Raw genomic sequence first — 24,784 nt, 5'->3', positions numbered from 1 at the left:
GATGTGCAAAGAGATGTAATACCTGCATTATTGCTAGATGGTAAAGAGGCTCAGATGAGATTTTATATTTATATTTAATAGCACATTCATTATTCTAAAGCACCATAAGGAATTTCCCCCCGTTACCAAGTTCTCTCAAAGGCTACATCGTGCACAGGTGAGACTCAGAGCCCATGTTGTGGTCTAATGACTGGCTCTTCCCTTACAAGTGTGAGCACTTCCCTATACTTCCCGGCACCTTGCCTTCCTCTCCTGTGACACGGGCATGGATACTAGTTGTCTAGAGAAGAAACTTATCTGGAGTGGGAAATATGCCAAGGAGACCAAGGACTGGTGATGATGCTATTTCCAGTACCACCTATTTAATTTTTTCCAGCAAGATTTAGAATGCCACAATAGTTTTCTGGTGTCATGCTTGAACATGGCCTATCTGGTTGAAAGAAGTGACTTTGGAGTCCCATAGATGTTGCTGCTCTTTGCAAGTTAGGCAAGGGATTGAGCCCACAACCTGGGGCATATGCCCTGACCAGGAACTGAACCATGACCTCCTGGTTCATAGGTCGATGCTCAATCACTGAGCCCTGCCGGCCAGGCTAACTTGATAATTTTGTATGGCCCGAGAATGATGTTATAAATATCCAAATGGCCCTTGGCAGAAAAAAGTCCCCCACCCCTGCTCCAGACTACCTAATGCTCTTCAATGTTAACCCTCATCAAATAGCATTGACTAAAAGTTCCAATAAGGCCCAGTATAGGTGCTTTTACTTTAACAGGGTTCTAAGGGAAGGTCAGGTTGAGGTAAAGGGCGGAGCGAGCCAGGTCTGTTTGTTTATTTTATAATAAACAATAGTGGTATCTCATCTCCTTCCCCTGGTCCTGAGCCTGCTGAGTCACTGTCCTGGCCCCTTGGCCCCATGATCTCTGGCTGTGTCTATGGAATACAGCAAAACCCACAAGAAGCCAGCACTAATAAGTGGCAGGGCATTTTGAGGGATTTTTGTTTGCGTTCCTGTGCTTGCTCTCCTGGCAAGAGAGGAAACCTTTAATGAGACTTTTCCTAAATGACGCTGCGTGTGCCATGCGGATTGTTTCCCCTCTGTTCTCCTAATAAATGACCATTTCATGAGGTCTCTTTTCATTTTTTTTCTTCTTCTTTTCTGCTTCTCAGTACATTCCACAAAGAGCTTATTCCTCTGCTGGTTACTGATTGATGGTTCTACTCTGTGTGCCCTTTAATTTTGCAATAAACCAACAAGGAGTTGAGACCACAAACTTAAAGAGAATTGACTTATTTATTTGACTGGATTCACTGGAGCGAAAGGCAGTCTTAGTCATTGCAGTGTGGTCCTGGGGAGGGCAGGACGAGTCCATGGGAAGGAACACTGCGCTAAGTTAGACAGGAGAGAGCTTACTTTTCCTCCCGTCCCAGGGCAGTGGGGCATCCGTTCTCAGCCTCTCAGCGGCCCTTTCCAGGCCCAATGGAAGCAGGAAGCTTTCCACAAGACTTGCCACAGATCTAGGATTCTGAATTCACGGGGGCTTCAGTTGTTGGAAATGGATAGCCACTGCCTTGGGTCCTGTGCCCCTTTTTTCAAAGGGATCATAAAGGATTGCAGGAACCTGCCTAGGTCCTGTCAGGCCTGGCCTCTTGGCTGGGTGACCACAAAGACCAAGAACAAACCTCTGCCTCCACTACCACCTCCATCCCAGCTGTGTTTTCACCACAAGGCCAGGGGCGCTATCAGATGTCAGAGGCACTAGCACACTTCAAGAATTGACTATCAAATACACTAAGAATCAATGAACTCTTTTCTTATTTAGCATCACCATTGTATGGAGTGACCAGTCTGAAAATAACAAGCATCATTTCAAGTAGAAAAACAAGAACAAACTTCTTGAATGGTTCAAGTGGATGCTACATAAACTAAAGATAGCCCCTGTTTGAAAACATAAATGCTATTATCATTTCTGTGTCAGTCTTACTCCATGCCCAGGGCTACTCCCGATGAGTTGAAGTGAAGCTGGAAAGACAAACTCGCACATGGAATGTGTCCCAGCTATAAATTCCTAGTCCAGAGCCCAGTGTTGGTTGTGGCTCTACCACATTTAACCGGCTAACTGCCTGTTCTTACTCTGCTCTTATGTGGTGACCTTTCTTCTGAAACTCTTGTCATCACATTTTAGCAGAAGTGAAAATGTTAGCAGAGTGGTTCATGGCGAAGACCGAAATAGAACCCAGGAGTTTGCGCCCTTTCTCTCACCATACCTGCTGGAGCATGCTTCCGTCCAGGCCTGCAGACTGTTTCCACCTCTGCCAGGCAGCCTGCTGAGAGTTCACCAGCTTCTTCTTGCTGCTGAAACTCTGCCTGGTTCTTAAACGTTCTGTTCAGTTTTCCTTGACATGAGACGTTGCTTTAAACAACGTGAGACTTGGTCAGTCTGAAATCAGCAAATGCCCTGTTCTGAAGAAATGAATCATCAGATGCCCACGAGGCGATGAGTGTTCATGTTGAGAATATGTTATGTGGTAGAGCCAGCGAAGGCCAGAGAGCCAGACAGGCTGGGTGTGAATCGGACCCTCCCACATCTTATCTATTTGGTTTCAAAAAATGGCTCAAGTTCTCTGAACTTTAGTTTCCTCATCTTCAAAACTAGGATAATGGTGTTTACCTCACGGAGGTGTGAAGATGAAACGAGTTAATGTATGTTAATCACTTGATACAGGGTCTGATACATTAATTTCCTCCCAGCTCCCTTCTCTCCTTTCAAGTGGGGACAGGGATCTGGAAGTACACAAACTCTCATAACATGTACACTGGAGGGAGAGAGAAGAATAACATACATGACATAATGAGAGAAAACTCGTACAAAATTACTTGGTGCTGATTCTAAAGTGGAAGTATTAAGAACTGAGAGGTCAGTTGGCCCAAGTGTCGTTAGGAAAGATTTCATGGAAGAGGTGGTATTTGAACTGCCCCCAGGAAGATGGATAAAGCAGGACATTTCTGACTGGGGCACTTGGGCTGGGGCGGAAGCCAGAGGAAGCTATAAGAAATACAGATAGAATGACAATGTCACAGCCTCAGTTTTCCCACTGAAGAGAATAATAAGTAAAAAGCTCATATTTGTTAGGCACCTACTAGGTATTAGGCACTGTCTTAAGTGCTTTATATGCCAATCATTTATCCTTACCACGGGTACAACTGTTATCTTAATTATGCAGTTGAAGAAAGTGAGGCACAGAGAGATGGAGTAATTTACCTGAAATTATACAGGTAGTAGGTGGTGGAGCTGAGATGGAAACCCGGGAGGTCTGACTCCAGAGCCACCCTCCTAACACACAACGGCTGCTTCATTAGTTCCCAGCTCCCCTCACAAGGTCGTGAGGGGCAACTAAGACCACTTGTAAGCATGCTCTGAAAACGAGAGCACCATAGCTCTCTGGGCACTATATGGGGCGGGGTTTGCTGCACATGAGCCTCACCATCCCCTCTAGCAGCTCAGAGGCCTGCTAAGAGCTTCGCTTTCCTTTAGGACAGTACTCCAGGGGCCTATTCCCAAGCACCAGAGTGGGCGTTTGGCATCTGGCATTAGGGCTTGTGCCTTGCATGTGAGCTGTCCTTGGCCAGGACATTGCTTTATGGGCCTGTAGCACGTGATTGGGAGTTGGCTTGTCGGTGACCATGATGGGATAGCTCCACTCCAGGGCATTGCCATGGAAGGAAGCTGCCCCTATTCACCATGTAAATATTTAGTCATTTTAATGTATTTGTTCTGGACCTATTCTTGCGTCTCTCCTATGTTGACTCTGTTTAATTGTAGGTTATTATTGTTTGTCTGTTATTGTTTATTTGCCATTTATTTAAGTATGGACATGGCATTGATTCTACTCCCACACCCACCTCACCCCAGCTCCTTTAAAAAACAAAACATCTTACACAATATCCCTTCCTTGACGATATCAAATACTTAGTTTTTGTTCAAAAAGCATTTCTGGTGAGGCTGCTGCCTTGAGAATTTGTTCCTAGGCAGATGGTTGACCTCCTTTTGGACAGATAGCGAGTGACCTTTGCTCCCATTTGACGCCAGAACTGGCTGCACACCTCAGTTCCAGAGTCTGGAGATCCTCCGTAGCATAGAGATACGAGGCTCAGACCAGTGTCACCAGCCTCCTGTGGAGGTTTCCCGCCACGGGGGTGAGACCAGAGGCCTCTCTGGGCTTCAGCTTCTCCCCACTGTAAACCATGGCCTGTGCAGCTGGGCTGGGGCTGGAGAACAGCAAAGCGCTGTCTTATCAGGCTGGACTCCCCCAAGAGCAGTATTTTCACACAACCCCTCACCCCCCGGGGAGCAAGTGACTCAACAGAACTCTTTTCTTGGTTTCAAATGAGTCTGAGGAGGGGAAATCAGTTAATAGCAGCCGTCTGTGATGGACTGATCACAAAGCTGTGTCTTTCTAATCCTCCATACAAATCAAAAGGAGGGGAATCCCCAGGGCCCAGGCGTGCACATGAATAGAAAGCACCATCAAATGACAAAAACACCTAAAAAGGTCAGCAGAAACTCAGGGGGCTGCTGGAAATTCACCTCGCCTGCCTGTCTGTGGGGCTCAGTGGGCAGCCCCAGAGTGGGCTGAGACAAACAAACCACGCAGAAGCCGACTGGGCCACCGGAAACGCACGGGCCGTGGCAGGGCGGTTTCTTCCACGTCCGTGAACCTCACAGTCATCTGACGGCTGGACTTGTTCCTCTCCAAGCCCCGGCTGCCAGAGACCTTTCCGGTCCGCGCTGCCCGAGCCGCTGCACGCAGTTGCTGAGGCCATTGAAGCTGCTGTGAGCGCACAGCGCAGCTCCCCAGTGTGCGAGCCGTTTCCTGCCCCGACAGGATGCCGCGGGGTTGGGTGAAGGTGGAAACAGCACCCCAGCCCGCTGTCTGTGGCCTCCTTACCACTGTCGTTCCACCTGAGCCCCGGAACCGACACGTGCTAACCTCAGCCCCGTGGGCTGGAACAGCCTGCCCGCAGTGGAAGGAGCTCTTCTCGCCTACGTCCGGCTCAGTAGTTGCTGGCCCAGGGTTTCCACTCCGTCCCTGCGTGTGCACCGTGGAGAAGTAGGCCGGAGAGAAAGCCGCTCTGCCCTGCCACAGCGTTCTGCTGTGTTTGTGTTAGCCAAATGGCAGGTGCAATCCTCCCCCCGTGCATTGCCTCTGAACTCAGCGGCCTGGGCAATGGCTAACACGAGGTGGGAGGGGTGTTATTATCCATCCCTTTGTGACTGAGTCTGTGCAAAGCTGTGGGGTTTCTCTTCCTCCAGCTGCGTTGCCTGGTGCTGGGTCAGTGTCTTCTTGAGGGACCTGTACTGGGCAGAGGGTTTCTCTATCTGTGCCTGTGAATTGCACAGTGGAACCTACCAAAGGGGTGTTTTTCCTCCAGGTCCATAAGAGGAGGTGTGAATTTTATGAAGATTTCTCCCTCATTCTTTCTCTTTTCCCCCCTCTCTAACTGTGCCACTGCCAGTTAGTTCTGTGTAGCATTTCTTAAGGCCTGAGATGATTAGAATCAAAGATAATGGATAAGCACAGCACCAGGACCAATTGGGATGGGTAACATTTTTTTTCATAGCCGCCTGCCACATTGATAATCATCACACATTCACTTTCTTCACGTTTTCTGTGGACTTAACACTTTTAGGCACAGAGAGGCTAGGGGCATTTCACAGCATTGCACAGCAGGTGAGTGACAGAGCCAGGAATAAAAGGCAGCTCCCAACTCCCACGGCAGTGCCTTCTTCAAGCCAAAATGAAGTTTGATCCTTTTACCACAAATATTTCAAAAGGAAAATCCCCCACAGCCTTTCAGACTTTCCCAGAAACAGTCGTCACGCAGACCTTCGCGATGGAAATAGCAGGCTGCAATCCTAGAACCTTATCAGGTCCTTATTCTCCAGCTGACAGTTGATATTCTCTGGGCTGAAGCTAATGAAGAATTACTTTCCCCATAATGAAATGATTTCTAATTTTCCAGAGCTTGGCAAAACTAAGCCCATGAATAGTAAAACCAGATTTCTGATGCTCAAGCCCCAAAATATTTGGTCTGATTTCTCACAACCAGTATTGGAGATCACTTTTCAAAGCTGCAAGTGACGGGAAGGGAGTTGTCAGGGGAGTTGCAAGGGTGACTCTCTAGATCCACTTTTGGGGGGGACATACCCTGGTTCCCTTCCACTCTTCTTGTCCTTCTCCCTCTGCCTCTCACCCTTCCTCACCCCCACCCCCTTCCCTCTTTCTCCAGCTCCTACCACAGCAGACGGGTTGGGGACAACACCGTCATGGTTGGAAAGCAAGAGGAGAGTTTGGTGAAAACCACTCCAGGGCCTTCCTCTCAGGCCTTGGTGATGAAAGGACTCAATGAACCTCAACAGTTTCTCACAGGAAAATTCCGGCCTCTGTCTTCTTACAAGCAAGACATTGAGCAACCCTTAATGGAGTAGGATTAAAATTCAGGATTTCTGACTTATCCATGGCCTCTGCTTGGATAGAAAGACTAGGTCACGGTCATAGCTGTCGATCAGAATCATTTTAGATACCCAAGGTCACATTGTTCAAAAGTACACTTTAAGCTGATAGACTATTAATGCAAAAAGAGAGAAAATGAATGATGCCTCTGGAGTCCGTGAACTGCAGAGCCCTGTCACTTAGGGAGCGCGACGGTTAGCCGCAGGTGGCTGTTTGTGGGCAATCAGCCCCCGAGGTCCCTGTCTGTCCTTCAGATGCTGCCTCTGGCTGCCCAGGTTGTGCAGCGGGCGGCCTGTTTACTTGGGAGCTGTATCAGGACAATCACTGCATCTAGCCCCACATGCCCAGTCAAACTGATTTTGAAACTTCTCTGATTCTCTGTGTTAGATTGTGGCAGATTTCTGGCAAGGAGTGGGCGGGAGGAGGAAACGGGTGTTTTTATGGGCAGAGAAATGTCCCTGAGATGCCTGAGGTTGCCTTGTGATTCCTCTAGCCTAGCCCTAAAACTGGGCTGCACATAGACAGGAGTTCATGAAAAGTTTTCGTTTCCAAGCCTCTGGTGGGCCTGGAGAGTGACAAGTCACATGCATCGGAGGGCACTGAAAATCCACCAAAAACATGGCCAGAATTCGACTAGGATTGCCTCCAATGCTTGGCACTTTTGTAGAGGCTGAAGCTGTTTCCCGGTTTGACTCACGGGCATTTACGAGTGTCAGAGTCCAGAAGGATTCTTGTTCTAAGATTGGGCTTGTTTACCGTGTAGCATTTTGATGATCTTTTCGTATATTCTTGGACCTTGTTTTCGAGACATGGACATCAAGGCCTGGAGAGATCACCTGTCCATGGGTCTGGGCTGGGAGTTCTCCCCGCTCTCTGCCCAGTGCTGCCTGAGGAGGGAGAGTGGGCAGGGAGGCCTGCACATCCCTATTCTGATTGATTATTAACTATTGATCTCAGACAAGTGATTCTAGTTCATGCTATGGAAGGTGTGGATTACACAGAAAGTGGAATGAGGACATGTTCGTGGGTCCTTAAAATAATCTTCCTTGTCAACATTGAGTTGTCTTGCTTACCATAAATATCTCTTCTGTGGAGCAAACAGGGCCAGGCGGCCCATTCCAACCTATTCTGCCCCCAGCTGAGCACAAACTCCCTCTTCTCTGTCACCTTCTAAAAGTCGAATAAAAGGAGCTTCCTCCCTTAGAGGCTGGGCCTTTGGGCCTGGCAGTCCCCCACTCTGATTGCTCCAGGGATGTCCCATTTTCTCTCCTGTCCACAGAGGGTTGAATATGTCAAATAGCTATTCATGGAGGCCCCAGCAAAGATACTCCCAAATACTTCAATGTAGGGTGGATCAGACTAGACACATACGTGGTCCCATAAGGCAGAATGTTTGCTGGACGAGGAGCAGGAGGTGTGAGTAGGTTGTGGATATAGCCTAGATATGGTCTGGCTATAGCATAGCTGAGGAAAGATGGGTCCCCATTAGACACAGAGATTAGTGGAGAGTCAGGCTCCATCAGTTAGTAGACTCTAGCTCACCAGCCCCTGACCCTCAGGGCTGATGGTTCGGTTGACCAGTGTACTCTGCTCCTACCCTCTTCTCTCCACGTACTTGCTCTCTTAAGCTATCTTTTTGGTAGTTAGCAGAAATGAGTCACATATTTTTGTCTGCTTGTGTGTTGGTTGGTTTTTCATCCCTCTTCCTTCTGACCAAAATGTCATTCATTCCCACCCACCCATCTGCCTTACTAGGTCATTTGGTCTTTAACTGGTTCCCGTCTCTTCATTTCTTTTCTCTAGCTGATGATACATATATTGGTTATTTATGAATCTATACTCTGAAATTTCTTCTTTAGAGAGCTTCATGGTTCTAAACTGAATATAGATGTGATACTGCTCAATACAGAAGGGTGGAGTAGGATGCATTTAGAGAACCTAGGAGATGGAAGGGAAAACTTGGAACCCAGGGGCATGGTCTTAGATAGGAGAAGTCTCCCCTCATCCCCCGTTCGCCTTTGGAGGGGAATTCTGATAATGAGATTCAAGGGCTCTGTGGCACGATATGGGGGGCTCTTTGCTATTGAAGTGTACCTGCAGCATCCTACAGCCACGAGAGCAGTGCAAGGAGGCCCTGGGGTGAATGGTCCCTCACAGAAAGCTGAGTGGAGACAATTGTTACTCTACTTACCAGGCTTCTTACTGACCCCAGTAGGTGGATGTACTCTTCTTCCTGAGGAGTAAACTAAGTTGGATCCCATTTCTTCTTGGATTCAGACATAATCATAACTATTTAAAAGAATATTTTTCCCCTTAGTCCAAGAGTCCACTCTAGCCTTTCGATTTGTCGTAGGTGGTAGTGTATGTGAGGTGGGGGTAGAGGAGGGTGTTGTATGTTTCAAATAAGCCATACTTTTAGAGAAATGGAAAAAATGGCAGGTGCAATTTCAATTAAATTTTTGTTGCTTTTGGAATATATCAATAGCAAATATTTGTTCTTTGTCAGCAGTGGGCTGTATGCTGTACAAAAAGGGGGTCAGGCAAGGTACAGATCAGCAAAGAATAATTAAAGCTACAATGGGGCTGACTTTTAGTAAGCAATTTCCATTGGCCAGGCCCCATGCAAAGGACATTATACGCATTACCCAGTTTAATCCTAGAAACCCCGTGAGTTAAGTATCATCATGCCCAGAGAGGTTATGAACTTGCCCAGTGTCACACAGCTAGTAAGTGGTAGAACCCTGGATCTGAACTCAGGTCTGTCTGACTCCAAAGCCCTCACCCTAATCACTGTGAAAACTCCTCTTGCACAAACTTGGTACCAAGCAAGAGAGGTTCTCGTATTTCCAAGGATGTCAAAGCAGCAAGAAAGCCCCTTAAAGTGTCAGTCAGAACTCGTCGCCAGAAACCAGATAGTGTTGAGACTGTTGATAATTTGCAGTAGTGTTTTATACGTTAAAGACTGTAGTTTTCAAGTGTCCAGGTTGCCTCAGAGGCCAGCACATCTATTGGCTTCTGCCCGAGTCGTGATTATTTGCCATCGCTACTATTTGGAGATGTTTCCATTCTGTCATTTTGCTGTACTCAGATTTAGAAAAACACAAGTCAGTAAGATGGTGTGATTAGCAACTCCCCGAGTTCAGTTGCTTGTACCTTCAGTGATACGGATTTCGGAGGCATAATGAAATGGAGAGGATTATTAGCAAAACCACTTAGGAGTTTATTCTCTTGCCGTTGGGGAGTGAAAATGTTTTCTTTTCCATCTACTTTTCCATTGGGAGTGGAACTGAAAATGGTTATCTTTTGAGGTGCATGTGTAGAGTAGTATGGTTTTAGACTGTGAAGGGAATCATTTTAGTAGTTATGTGCAACAAAACCATATCTCAGTACAAGTTTCCACTATAGGACCCATGAAATAATAAAAGTGAGAAACAGTGGTCTGAATATTTTAGCAAGTGCCTTATCTTTTAACATACAAGTTTCTAAAGAAGACATACAGTGCCTTTACATCTTTATCTTTTCCTCTGTATATGATGACATGCTTTGCAAGGTAGGTATTCAATAAATTTTTATCTTATTACACTTAGTATATCATTAGAGCGCTATTTATTATCACCAAGCCATCTTTTGGAAGAACCCCTTTAAAAATAGAACTTACATATTTAGATCTCTCAGAAGTTCCTCATTGTTCTTTTTACTGGGACAGGCAGATTTCACTGGTAGGTAAAGCACATGGTATTTTCAGACCAATGTTAGGATCTTATTGGTCTTGCTTAAATGATTGCTATCTTTTCTTACTGAGAATTTTACACAAATTATTTTAATTACATAAAACTTAGAACCCATATTGGTAGAAATGATCAAGTACTGAAGTGTATCCTGATGTAGAAAATTGTGATGGAGTGTTTTAGGCAATATACTAACTCACTCATCTATACAGCATCATTTCATTCTGAAGGAAATAATGACAACAGTGGCTTCTATTACTGAATATTACTCTGTGACAGACACTATATTAAGTACCTTACATGGATTATCTCATTTAATTCTCAAAACAATTCTATAAGATAGATGTTTTTTTTACCTATGAACAAACATAGCTCCAAGGTTTAAACCTTTTCCAAGATTCACAGGGCCAGAGTCGGCATTTGAACCCAGTTTTAATGAACTCCAAAGCCCATATCCTATATTATAAAGATACAAATTATCACAATCCCTAATTCATGCTCCCGAATATGAATATTTGTTTCTTATAAGAGCAGACTGTTATTTGACCATTTCCAGCCATTTTAATTGAAGACATATCATATGTGGTTCTTACCAGTCCAAATGAAAAGTAGCAACATAAAAGAGTATGAGCGATAGGATTAGCAAGTTCTCAGTGGGATGCTGCAATAGCTGAGCTTCGCTGTAAAGTAGTGGAGACCCATGAGCCTAGCTGACACACAAAGACCTTGGGGAGCTTGTCTTTACTAATAGAGGCCTTCGTTTCTTCACTTGACCTTGCCTTCATGCTCCTGTCTCAGCCCTCAATTAAGCTGCCATTGGCATAGGATTTATAACGTGTCACTGGCCATTCAAGAGACAGCAGCAGAGGTGTGGCTGAAAAGCTGAACAATAAAGAATGGAATTGATTTTCATTTCTGTTCAAATCAGGAAGATAACAAAACCGTAACTGACCCTGGGACAGAACAAGACAGCCCAGCTAGGTGCAAATTTCAGGGACTAAATGCCTAGTAACCTTTGCAGAAGGTCCATTTTCTCTGACAGACCAAGATGCTCATGGTTTCTTTCTGTCAAAACCTTTGGAAACGATCAGTTATTTGGTGATGTCGAACTTTTCCAGGAGAGAATCTGTATCTCATTTTTCCTGTTTGTTTCTAAACAATAGAGTAAATTTTATAAGTGAGAATTTTTAAGGAAAAAACAGGTTTTCTTTATTTTTTTAACTGAACCAAATGTAAAAATATAGCATGGCCATGGACCACATGAATGAAGTAATTTTAGAGTCTTTTCTAGGAATTTTGAATGTTATGAACTATATTTTGCATGGGTAGGATGATATTAGTTTGTGTTTTAAATAAATAGTGAGACTGGACTTCTTTTGTTAGACTATAATTAATTCAAAAGAATAGTGTTCTTCCTTTAGGGATGAGTCTTATTTTTAATTTCATAAATTTGGAAATAAAACTCTGACTTTTGATTTAACAAGGGAAGAAGCCACAGGTACCCTAATTTTAAATTATTGCTTTTATTCAGCACTAGTAACTAGGGTTGTGGATATAATCTTAAAAATGAAAGTTTAATAAAATGTGTACGCTGGTGTATTAGTCTTCTGGTTGGCCTTCTATCATTCAGTCCCAACTTCCTCAGCATTGAGGAAGAATTGATTATGGGATATGCTCTGAAAGACAGCCATTTCCTGTGTTGTGAATGACCTGTGGCTTTGCCAGACACACTGGCCTGCAGATAAAACTGATGAAAGTCAGCAAGGGGGTTTTCCTACCTGTGTACTTATCAGTCTCCCCCAAGCCACAGTCTGCCTTTTGAGAGCTCTGATAATTAATTTGGTCTTCTCTCTTCTCCCTTTTCCCCCACCTTCTCCCTGTCTGTTCACAGGTTATCTTGACGAATCAAATTACAACCCATCTGAGTGGAGCCCTAGCTTCTCAGGCAGACCTGGTGTCTCCAGCTGATGACTTGTCCTTGTCTGAAGGTAAGGGATCTGTCCTAGAGGGGCTGAAACTTGACACTGACCTCCAGCCCCACAACCTCTCTGCTCCTGGGAGAGCCCAGAGATCAGCTCACAGGCCCTGGCCAGTGAACCCAGCCAGAGCCCGGCGATGTAGGCTTGGCCACCTCTCCTGGCATCTGATTCCTTATATTTGGAGAGTCTCTTGCTCTGTTACTGTAAGTGAGCTTCCTTTTCCACCCGAGTGAGTCATCTTAATGGATGGGCCTCCATCACCTCCACCTTGAGGCCGGTCACTCCTCTGTCGTAGCTTTGGGTCCTTGGTGTGAGGGCTGGTGACCTACTAACTGACTGTTTTTTGAGACTGATGCTGAAAGGTTGGCTTTACCAGTGGTCCCGCAGCAATTTAGCCTTTTCTCATGCTGCGTACTTTTAGTCCTGGTAAAAGCAAACACCAATGTGATGTGCTGGGGATGTGGCATTCCCTGTCAGCTTTACAGAAAGATTGAGAGAAATGCTTCATGCTGGTAAATCTGCAAAATTTTCTCCACCTTCCCATGCTAGCAAAGGTCAGGCCAGCTACAGTTTACATAGCGAGGGGAATCACACCTCTGAGCCAGTGGGTGGTTTCTAGTTTTAGTCAAAGCTCTTACTTGACATTTCTGAGTTCTGCTAGTTGTACTCTTTCAGGGCAGAATGCTGTGGGCCTGTGTGTATGTGCGTAGCTGTCCCAGGCCCCTCTGCATTTTCCTTTTTCTGAGAATTATTCGTGATGGACTATGTGGGACTTCCAGGCCTCACAAGGCTCCCGACTGCCCAGGTGATCTTCCATGGATTGGCCTCAGGTTATGGTCCCCCAAATACAAGGACTATACCCCTGCTTCTCAGTGGTGTTTTTCAGAGTGAAAACTAATTATTTATTTAAAGCAGTAGTAAAATGAACTCGGTACCCTGCTTCCACATCAGTGATGCATTATCGCACCCCCATCACCTAGACTTAGAAGCCTGAATCATTTTATAACGTTCCCCCCTTATATTCTTTTCACCATCAAGTCCATGTAGTTCTTCCTTCCAAATATATCTCTCCCATTCCTTCTTTTTTTACAATTTGAATTGTGATCAGCTGACTCATTCAACTTATAATTGGATTATTTTAATAAAATTCCAATATGTCTTTCCAGCTGCAAACTGCCATTTCCATTCTGCCGCTATCAAGTGGAACTTACTGCTTGGGCTGTGTTTTCTTTGTCACTTTCCTACTGAGAAATCTATGTTTTGAGAATGGGCTAAAATCAATATGCTGATTTTGAAATATTCAGGACTTTGTGATTTGTCATCTGAAAGTCGGCCAGAGTGGAAGTATTACACCATGGAAATCAGCAACTGCTAAAAATCAGGTTATTTTTCTTTTCTTTTGCATGAATCTGTTTCCAAAACACCACGAGATAAAGTCAGTACTTCTTAACACTTCGCAGTCTGGTCTCTCCTTCCTGTTCATCCTGCACTGACATTTCCTTGGCTCCTATGCCAAGCGTGTGGACTTACTGCTCACTGCTCCCCCCCTCCCCCCCTCCCCCCGGGCCTCTGCTGGGACAGCCCACCAATCTGATCTTGAACAACATTTCCCTTTTTCACTTCTACCTCTGCTTCTCTTCCCAGATCCTCCCCCTCCTTCAAGGGTTACAGACCACCTCTTCCACAAAACCTCCTGTCTGTCCCAGTAGGCATGGCTCTCACTCTCTGTTCCTCCTCTGTGGTCCCTCTACCTGCTCCGCTATATAAAGAAAAGGTCTAGAAAATTTAATTTATTTTTTCATGGTTTCCCAACTAGATTGGCAGATATTTTAAGGACACAGACTATCTTGTATTCTTTTTGTCTCCATGCTGTACCTGAGTGACTAGCAAAGTTCTAGGCACATTTAGGCAGTAAGTAAATGCTGAATGAATACCCCAGTTAATACTTTGTAAAAATAGTAACCATGAGAATCACATAAGGCACCTATGAGAATCATGAAAAATTGTTGTAATTATTTCACACGCCACAGACACACACTGCACACATTTATTCAGCTTTGAGGAAAAGAAAGTATCTTGTTTCTTTATTTGAAAACCGGTAAGTAAGAGTACTTTGCTTTGTCTTGGCTTCCTGGTTTATCTTAAACAAAGAAGAGTCGGTGAAACAGATAACAAAGGAAATTGCTTTGGGGCTCCAGTGTAACCGCTTCAAGAAAACAGTAACGTGGTATTTGTGGCAAAGGAAGGGTTACCAGCTCATTCTTAGACAACTTTTTCTTATTGTGGAATCCGAGGGAGGATGGAAACAATTCATTTTTTTTAGGTCATTTTTTAGGTCTTTTACTTGCATAGCTGAGCAGGTGAAGAGGCTATGGAAATATTTTTTCCTGAAGTCTATAATGAATTTCCTTACCAGTGAATTAAAATGAATAGGTTTCTTACAATAGTTATACCTATTTAAACGCATTACAGTGTTCCTTAATGTTACTGTGATTCATATGGATAAATGGCTTTGTTGTTGTTTCAGGCATTCGTGGTTTCATTAGCTTGGTGATCTTGAGCAGGTCTTTTAATCACTTTGGCCTCAGTTTTTTTCTGTTAAATGACAAGTGAGGTGAGTATAAGATTGCCAAAAGTCTTCTCTAGCTCTAACATTGGATGGTCATACTGTGGGTCTGAAGATCAGGAGCATTCACTAGGTGATGGGTATTGAAAAGACTGATTTTTCAGACTAGGAAGAATGACCTTGTTGTCCAGATTAGGCATCATAGGAAAGATCTTCAGAAATCTTAGCATTGATACCTTTGGCATGCCTATAGCAGCCTCCTCTCCCTATTGCTCTCTCTTTCTCTGTAAACTCTCTGGTCTTATTTGTCCGTCGCTTGCTCTCTCTCTGCCTTTCTTCCACACAAACGTGTGCACAAGAGGTGTGTGCAAACCAGTGCAAGTGGGACATACCCTGATTAGGGAACTCAAGGTCCCCCCTGACCTGTAATGGATTTCAGCTGCAGAACAGAGGGGAACTGCTTAAAAGGCACTCCCTTGCAAATAGTTGGTGAGAACCAGCGGCCACTGGGCAGCCAGCGATAAAATGATCCTAGGTGACCTGAGAGAAGTACCCAGCAGGGGCTGGTTCGGGAAATGAAGTCCCTTCTGCTCTGACACAGAACAGGGAATGCAAGTGACCTGGCCCAACTGAGAGATCTCTTCTATCCCAGTGATCCCTACTATTAATATCTGCCAGCTGCAGGCCCAGAGCATCCCCCTGCTGAGATCAAAAGGACCCCTATCTTGGCTGGAACAAGGTCATCTGCACAGGGCTGTAAACAGGCCGGCTGGCTCAGGGACCTCTGTAGGGGAGGAGAAGTCAGGAGAGGGGAGGTGCTCTCTCACGCTCCTTTAATCTCCCCAGACCAGCTGTTGCCTCCCAGTGTTTGTAAAGTTGAGAGTTCTTTGTTTTTGTGTTGCTTTTTCTCCCTTATTAAATGTGTGGCTAGGTTGTTGCTTAGATTATGTAGACCCATGTCCACTGCTTGGGCCCATTGTATGATTCTCTTCATTGAGGTTTCATTCCCCTGTTGAGTTATCCAGCTCCCAGGTGGGAGAGCCGCAGAGGGAGACGTGGACCCCGAAGGCCAAGGACTTTTCCCAGTGTCACTCCTGCTGCATGGTATTGTGCCTGGAGAAGGATGAGAGGACAAGTTGAATTTTCTCTATTTAGTTAAATAACTTCTATGTGTACCGTGTGCTTATCAGTTTTTAGCCTGCCTTTCACAAATGTTATTTCATTCAGTTGTGAGAATGGAACTTTCCAGACTTATGCAAATCGATCAAAATTATACTGTGAACCTAAGGACAGATGTCAGGATTTTCGTTCTTATAATCTACATTGTTTTCAAGCTGACACTGTGAGTGAAAGTATTTTCTTTCCAGTGTTTCGTTTCATTGACAGAAACTCAGGCATCTAGGTTGTTACAGAGGTCAGTGACTGGCTATTAACTAGGTTATCGTGATGGCTATTGATTAGGTTATTATGTTGGTAACTGACTAGGTTATCGTGACTGTTCTGGCCAAGGACATGTTTCTCAGATGCCCTTGCCAGTTCTTCCTGGTGGTCACCGAAGATACTAAGAATGATTGGATCTTGGTCACAGGGAATGTCCCCTTTGCCCATAGTGATTAGTAAAGAAAGGATCTAGCAGTCCAGCTGGCCTAAGACTCCACATTTTATTCTGAAGTTACCTGAGATTGGACCAGGAGGACTGGCTGGACCCCTGTTCAGCAAGCGCAGTTGGTAGGTGAGATGGACATGCAGTGACAGCAGGGCCTGTGTAAGACTGAAGCTCTGCTCAGCATAGGCTGCTAGCTTTCCCCCCTGATGATTTAATGAGATAGCATTACTTCAGTGTGGCGACACAGCCCACTTCAGCAACCCCAGAGGCTTCGTGGAAAGGAAGCAGCATCAGGCTGCCATCTTGGCATTCCCAGCATCTGGCATGTTAGTATTCTTCTATCCGCAGTCATAGTTTTTGATAGATAATAGCACTTAAAAACGAAAAATGGCCCAGCTGGTGTGGCTCAGTCGTTGAGCATCGACCTATAAACCAGGAGGTCATGGTTTAATTCCTGGTCAGGGCACATGCCTGGGTTTCAGGCTCGATCCCCAGTGTGGGGCGTGCAGGAGGCAGCTGATCAATGATTTTCTCATCGTTGATGTTTCTATCTCTCTCTTCCTCTCCCTTCCTCTCTGAAATCAATCAAAATATATTTAAAACAAAACCTAAAAATGAAAAGTGCATGGATGGGTCGGGGAAAAAACACAAGAGAAAAGGCCGCACTTAATAGAACCAAGAGTGGTTTCTAATTTTTGTACAGGAAGCCTTTTTATTTCAGTTGAATTGATGACTTATTTCATGTGCAAGAGCAAGTATTTTAGGATTCATTCTCCCCAAGAAACCATCCTTGCAAAAAGCTGGAGTCCACTTGAAAGAGTATATGCAAGTACGTGGCTTGTGTCTCTTCTAAAGTAAATTCACGAAGGAGGCACAGCCCAGAACAGTTGGGGCGAACCAGGGACTCATGGTTGTGAGAGAAGCCGACTTCAAAGCATGGTATGAATTTTCAAGTTTTATTTCCACTCTTGCTTTCCAGCTGGATCTGCTCTGGATTTACTGCAGGATGTTTGAAAATGTGGCTCCCTGCTAATCTCAGACAGTTGCTATGATCAATGGTTTCTTTCATTTCCGATAAAAAACACTGGTGTTTCTGCTTAAATTGTGTGTACTTTCAGCTTTATTATTGTAGTCGTAATTTATTGTCCAGCATTACCCAAATTTGTAATCCATTAACCACAGACTTTGGGGTGGGTTGGTCAAATTAGCAGAATTCTCTCCACACTTGGGCTCCAAGTCCCTCCACAACCCAGTCCCAAACTAAACATTCACTGGTGTGGGCAGACCAGGTACAAATGGGTATGGGTGGAGCCGCCTGAAAAGTCCACCTCTCAGGGCTCTGGTGCAGGGTGGCTATAATTAGTGCTTTGAAAACATGAAGTGTCACCATGTGACTGCAAGGTTAATATTAACAACTGTGATCAACATTGTTAACATTTGCATTTCTATAGCATTTTAAAATGTCCTAAAATGATGAATCACTTAACCCACCTCAAACCACCAAAGCATGAAGGAGACTTGCTCAAAAGCCATACAGTGAGTGAGAGGTGGTGGTGCCGGGAGCAGAAGTCAGAGCCCCTCCCATGAAAGCCTAGATTTGGACACTGCTGCCCCTTAGGAGTGAGTTTTAGATAAAAATGTCCAAGTATCCTGGTGACCTTTCCATTTTTGATTCCAAAGCCACAGACATATATCAATACAAACAACTTACTTCCAGCAACTGTTCAGATGCCATAAAAGACCTAATTTATAGAAAAAGATTAGAAGCACCAAAAACCTTTGGTGTTTAGCTAAAGAAAGCCTAAATATTATGTGAGTCGGGTGGTAGTGGCTAGAGTTGAGAGGGATTGGGCAGTCTACAAATGTCTATAATTCTCAAGAGGGAGAGGAACTCGGCGGTTTTCAGCAGGGACCATAGGGTAATAGCACCACGGCCGAGGGGTCAAATGAGAGAGGGAACACTGAAGTCAACCACCAGGAAGTACTTCCTGTCAGGAGCCCTGTTTTGCTAGTGACAGTTTGCCAAAGAGAGACACGTGTGAAGCAGGATCAAATGAAAGGGGAGCCAGAGTATTCTTCGGGAAAGTCTTTGAAATGGTTCATGGGAGGCTGGGCTAGATTTTTGAAAGTATTTTCCCCTTAACCCTCTTCACTCTTTAGAATTTAGAGGTTAATTTCTCCGGTGTTAATTTCTCAGATGCAAATGTTCATGTTACTCTCAGGGTCATGAAGGCAGAAAGGGTGAGAACACCAAAGCCAATTTTGTTAATTGCTTCAACCACAGAGATGATGGGGCCAAAATCCCAGAGAGTGGGATGCCAAGAGGTGGTGTGATCCCAACGAGCTTCAAGGTGGAAGGATTCTCTTGTTTACAATCATTAAAGAGACTTCTATACCAGATACGAGAGAGCAGAGATCATAAAGAGAAGCTGGTTTCTAGGAGTGGTGCCCAGCCGGTAACTTAGTTTGTGCTGTCATGTAGCATGCATTTTTGATGTTTACTACGATTTGGGGAGGATAGTAGCAATGTCTGCCAAGGTGGTCTGTCCAAGGGCAGTCCAGCTGAGTTCTGACCTAGGTTTGGATCTCTCTGATGGCATTTCTTTTCTCCATGTTTCTGATAAGCTACTCAATAAATATCAGTTGGATTAAACTGTATTTCATTTTGTCATACTAACATGTCCTATTTATTAGCTGCATGCCTGCATATATTAGCATAGTTTTAGAGTTATGGTTCCTCAGAAATTTTTTTGTCTGGATGAAGAAACCTTCAAGTGCCTTTTATGTGTTGTGGACCCGTACCATATGCACTATGCTAATGTGACAGGAAATCCAGAGATTGACAAGATGTGGGCCCTGCCCTCACGATGTTTACAGTGGAATTTGAGAATAATTCTAAAGGAGAACAATATTAAGGAGAATGTGTGTACTGCCTTCAGACAGCATGGCATGAACCAGAGGCTCCAGAAGTTAGGAAGAGGGGATCTTCCAGCTGAGGCAAATCTGAAGGGTTCAGGGAGGAAGATGTAAGAGTTAGGCCTGGGGGAGGGATATGGTTTCAATAGGCAGAGAAGAGTGAAGATCAGGGAATGCTATCAATAAAGACTTAAGTTCAAAATGGGCCCGTCTTCTCTCCCGTCATTCTCCCCCGCTCAAAATCTGTTCCAGCCACACAGCTTCCTCTCTTGTTCCTCAAACTCACCCAAGTGTTTCTGCCTCCGGCCTTTTGCATTTGCTATTCCCACTGACCAGAGCACTTGTGATCTTCCTGTGTCCTGCTCCCTTACTCGTCGGTCTCACTCCAGTCTCCTCTCCGCAGAGAAGTCTTCCTTTATCCCTTTAAGACACAACCCCTATCCCTATCCCCTCCTCCTCTACCTCCTAACCCAGCTTTATTTTTCTTGATTGCCCTTATCACTGTCTGCCCTGTATTAGAAATTTATTTGTTTGTGGGTTTATTGTCTGCCTCTTTTGTTTTCACATAATCTCCTAAAGGGTAGACACTTTGTCTTGATCACTTTTGTAGCCCCTAGTTCCTGGAGGGTATTCAATAAATATGGGATCTAAGTTGCAGGGAAATGCAGGGTACGTTGGGAAGGGAGCAACAAATGGCAAACATAGGGAGGTCATGAGTAATAAATCTAGGAGTAGATTGGGGCCAGACTTTTGAATATCAGACCAAATTTAGACTTTATGCTAAAGTGATCCTAACTATGCACTCTGAAGGGTGTCTGGATGAGATGTGTGCAACAGCTTAGGGGTGGGGGATTGAGGCAAGGAGACAATGAACTCATCAGGTATTTAGGAAAATGGGCCACCCATTATGCACTAGGAACTGTACATGGTGCTGAGGATACAGAGATGACATTCTAGATAGATCTATCATTACCAAAGACATGGTGGCAAAACCATAGTCCTTTGAAGCACCCGCCAATCATTCCCTGTGACTGGGCATGCAGGGGCCACCTAGGAGAATGGCATAGGGTTAGGCTTGGGAAGTAGGCAGTGTGGAGCATGGACATCTGGCATGCCATGTTAGGGAGCTTACGGTTTTTTCTGAAGCCCCTGTGAGAAGAATATGAGGATAATCCATTGGCAGCACATCATTTCCTTGATCAACATGATTGATGAGGCTTATTCGACTGGCGAGGAATGTTTCTCTTTCCTCCCTTATAGTTCCATGTTCGTCCCTTCCAAATCCACATGCTCAATCAAAGAAGATGGATGGCTCCCCAGAGAGCGTAGGCTGCTCTTTAGTCAAGGATATGGAGTGATTGTGTTTCCCCACCAGAACCTTTATTCCCGGGGTTCTCAAGCCTTTGCGAGCAGCTGAGTCACCTGGAGGGGTTATTAACACACACATGGCTGGACTCCCACTCCCAAGGTTCAGTCAGCTGAGCAGGTATTATTGTACGTTTGCTAAGAGCATCTGTATACCTCTGTTGATCCCTCCAGTCATGTCCATTCTCAACATTCTCCCTTTTTTCCAGATCAGATTTTCAACATTATCTACCTATTTCCTGGTCCATGCCTTCAAGACAATATACTGGATTTAAGGGGAAAATTTGAAAACATTTTCTTTCCTGTCCCAGAGAACTATCTGGCTACTTTTTGATCTGATTTTCTTTATACCCACAGTCAGCCCCAGAGTCTCTCTTCAGGGGAGAGTTTTCTTCTGTTAATCTGGAGTCCACTACCTACTCTAAACAATTATTATCTGATGAGATATGAGGACTAAACTTACCTGTGCATGTCACCTCCTATCCGGAGACATACGACAGGCAAACTAGCACAGATTATACCCCAGGATCAGCCTTTATTCACCACTGCTCAGGACAAGATAAGCCAGAGAAGCTAAGAAGGCGCTGGATAAATGAAATACTTGCATTGGAGAGCTCTAGATTTGAAGTGACATCTTCTCCAGAATGTATGATATTCTTGCAAAATTACTCCCTACCATCAGCAGAATGTCTTATTTTTATGGATTAAATGCAAGTGTGTGAGTGATGTTGATTCTCTTAAACATGCTTCTATGCCATGGCCCATAAGAAAACCTGTTTCCTGGGAGAGTTACTTCCAGCCACAGAGGAAGGGTGATATCTTTGTGGGCCAGGGACTTGTTTTGTTTTTAAATATAATATAGAGATGAAGGAAACTAGAAAAGTACCAAAATAAATGGCTCCTGAGTTGAATAATAAGGAAAACATGCCCCCAAGAGAGCTGTAGACTAGAAGTAGATTAAATAATTGAAATCTTTAAGGTATAGCCCAGGAAACAAACATCAGTGACTAAGGGCTGCCAGAGCCCAAGGGCGGATCCAAGGTTCCGGGCAGGAAGAACCCCCTTGTTCCTTCAAGGACCAAACTGGAACCAAGAGAAATAGCTTATACTTTGATGTTAGTACAGAATTAAGGTAAATTAACAAAAAAAGGAATCCTGTCTTATAGTCATTAGAATATAAGTTCCTTGAGGACAAGGATCTTTGTCTCCTTTGTTCACTGTTGGATCCCCAGAGCCTAAAATAATGTCTGGTAATTGTAGTTCCTCAATGAATGAGGCACCTATAGCTACAAGGTAGGGCAATCAAAGAGTTATTTAAAGTTTTAGACCTGTATTCACCTAAGAGAAGCATGAAACTGATGTATCATGTATGCCCCAAAGTTCCTTCAAGGTGCAGTGGGCCTTCACTATGCACCTGCACTGACTGTGATGAACAACAGTGGGCAGCTCGGAGAAAGTGTCAAAACAAAGAGACCAGGAGCCCAAATGCTGAGCTTTGGAAGGAGAAACCTCCTACGTTCACACAAGAGTGGTGACTGAAGGAGTTTAGTCTGATTTACAGCGAGGAGATTCTCAACGAGGTCCGGTGCGAGGGCAGATGCTCAGGGTACAGAGACAAATGCCTCAGCCCCTGCTCTTTGGGAGACTCAGTCAGATGGTGGTGGAAATCACTATGGACAAGAATACAAAGTGTGTAATGATGGCTCTAGGTTCAGATATTGCTGGGGAAGCACAGAGGAGTCTTGTTTGGGGATGGGAGCTCTCTAAGAAGGCTTTTTAAAAGGAAGGAGACACTTGAGCTGGATGGTGAAGGACCAGTAGCAGTTCCCCAGTGGAGAAAGAGGAGGGAAAGGTGCTCCTGGTGAAAGGAAAAGGCCATGTCATGGACTAGAGGTGGGTGTGATGGAGACCTTTGGGAGGTCCACTGTAGCTGACATGGAAGGGAGTGCTGCGAGGATGGTCTGCAGAGATAGGCAGGGGCCAGACTGAAAGGTCTTGCCCAGCAAGCTAGTCAGTGTGAATTCTTCCCTGAGGAAGGTGGGGAGTCCCTGGAACAGGAAGGTGATAGGATTATTTTGTCCTCCCAGGTGAATTCTCAGGCAGCAGTGAACAGGATAGAGGGGATGGAGACGGAACTAGGGAACTTGGATGTGGATCTCTTTGGGGGGAGTCACTTTTGCGTGGGGCTTTCCCTAGATTTCTTAAGGCAGTGGGAACTTTACAATCAGCTTTTCCCATCCTAAAGCCGGGTGGCCAGGTCTGGCTTGGATTTCTGCCTCATCAACCTGGGAGGGAGCTCTTTGGTACCCTAGGCCTCTGAGTAGCATTGGATGAGCCCTTGATGTATCAAGGTGCCTCCCAGTTAGAAAGGGCTCTCTGTACTTCTTTGCTGGGTGGTGAGAGAAAATATCAAGTGATTTAAAGTACTAAGCAGCACTATGGAAATAAGTACATTTTTATGTGGTTTTTTTTGCTAGTGATTATAATAACATTAAGTGCCTATTATGTGTCCGGCACTATAGTACGCATGAGAAATTCCAACAACCTTTGTGGGGTTCAGTCATTACCTCCATTCTACAAACAAAGAAACTGAAGCACAGAGTGTTCACATAACTTACTGATGATCCTCTAATTACTGATTAGCTGGGATTTAAACCTGGAGGGTCTGGCTCAGAGTCCACCGCACTCTTGACCAGCACGCTACACTCAGCTCTACAAGACAGTAATGCAATGACTGTATTTGTGTCCTTGCCAGGCTGAGAGGCTGCCATGCTTCAAAGTGATAATTGTGGCCATTTCTTTGTATTCACCCTGAAATCGCTTTACAGACAGACATTAAGAAAACTGCGTTTGAACAGCAGGCAAGGCTCTGCATTTGGAATTAGGAGACCTGGGTTCAAGCACTGGCCCTGCCACAAGGTAGCTGTTATTTTGAACAAGTCCCTTAACTTCTCTGGCCTCAGTCCCTCAACCCACAGACATAGGGGGCACATCAGCTGATGCTCCTTAAAAGGCAGATTGAAAAGTTTTAAGCTTCAGACAGACTTCTCGGTTTTTCTTTTAAAGATGAGCAAAGCAAACCCCAGGCTAGACCAACCCCTCTCTGAGCATTTAGGCACATCCCTCTGTCACTGTTATTACATTGGTTATCTAGAGCAGCAGTCAGCACATTTTTTGAATCTAAGACCCATTGTTTTGGGGGCATGGAAAAGTAAACCTGCTATCTGTAAAATATAATGCTCCTACACTGTTCAGTTATATAAGACACAGCAGAAGTAGAGGTTTTTTGGGTTTTTTTTTAATGAGATGGGCTCTGAGATTTTTTTCCCACATCCCAGTGAGTCATCACACGTATGCCTGTCAGTGATGTCAGGGGGAAGTTAAAGTTTCTCCCTGCCTTGTGTTCATTGCAGAGCTCTTTACCACCCCAAGAATAATGAGGCTGGACCCCACACTTAAGCCTTGGCCTCAGTCTTGCAACTTTTCATACACCCAGTTCTGGAGTATCTAGAAAAGTGATGGCGAAACTATGACACGCCTGTCAGAGGTGACACGCAAACTCATTTTTTGGGTTGATTTTTCTTTGTTAAATGGCATTTAAATATATAAAATAAATATCAAAAATATAAGTCTTTGTTTTACTATGGTTGCAAATATCAAAAAATTTCTATATGTGACACGACACCAGAGTTAAGTCAGGGTTTTTCAAAATGCTGACACGCCGAGCTCAAAAGGTTCGCCATCACTGATACATAATGTGAAGTGCTGGGTGTTCACGGGGAACAAGAATGGCATCATGCTTGGCCTCTACTCTTTAGAACATAAAGGCTGATTCTGATTTGTGTCATCCACACCTGGCTGGAACCCTCGATTCCCTGCACACTGTCCTGCAGCTAAACCTTACATCCCAACTGGCTGCGTCTCACTCCAGTGGATTGGACAGGAAAAGAGAGGGAAATAAGGGAAGGCTGGAATAGGAGGCCCCACACATGAAACAGTTAAAGTCACTCTGTAGCACACTCCTGTGAATTCCCAGAACTGAGAGGCCCATTTTTAACATCAGAGGCTCTCCAGGAAAGAAGAGAACGTGTGATGTTTTGGGGGCTTGAG

At 44.7% G+C, this 24,784-nt stretch overlaps 1 protein-coding gene across 1 annotated transcript in view; it reads left to right on the top strand.

The window, feature by feature from the left end:
- Window positions 1–24,784, top strand: part of RAD51B (RAD51 paralog B) — a 516,647-nt gene that overhangs the window by 344,893 nt on the left and 146,970 nt on the right. The window contains exon 8 of the mRNA XM_006760763.1: window positions 12,134–12,230. Within this exon, the coding sequence (XP_006760826.1) occupies window positions 12,134–12,230 (97 nt within the window). The remainder of the gene's footprint in view (window positions 1–12,133; window positions 12,231–24,784) is intronic.

Source organism: Myotis davidii, unplaced genomic scaffold (assembly GCF_000327345.1).
Source record: "Myotis davidii unplaced genomic scaffold, ASM32734v1 scaffold17, whole genome shotgun sequence".
NCBI lineage: Eukaryota > Metazoa > Chordata > Mammalia > Chiroptera > Vespertilionidae > Myotis > Myotis davidii.
The sequence above is the reverse complement of the archived record's forward strand: the minus strand, read 5'-3'. Positions and strand labels throughout refer to the sequence as shown.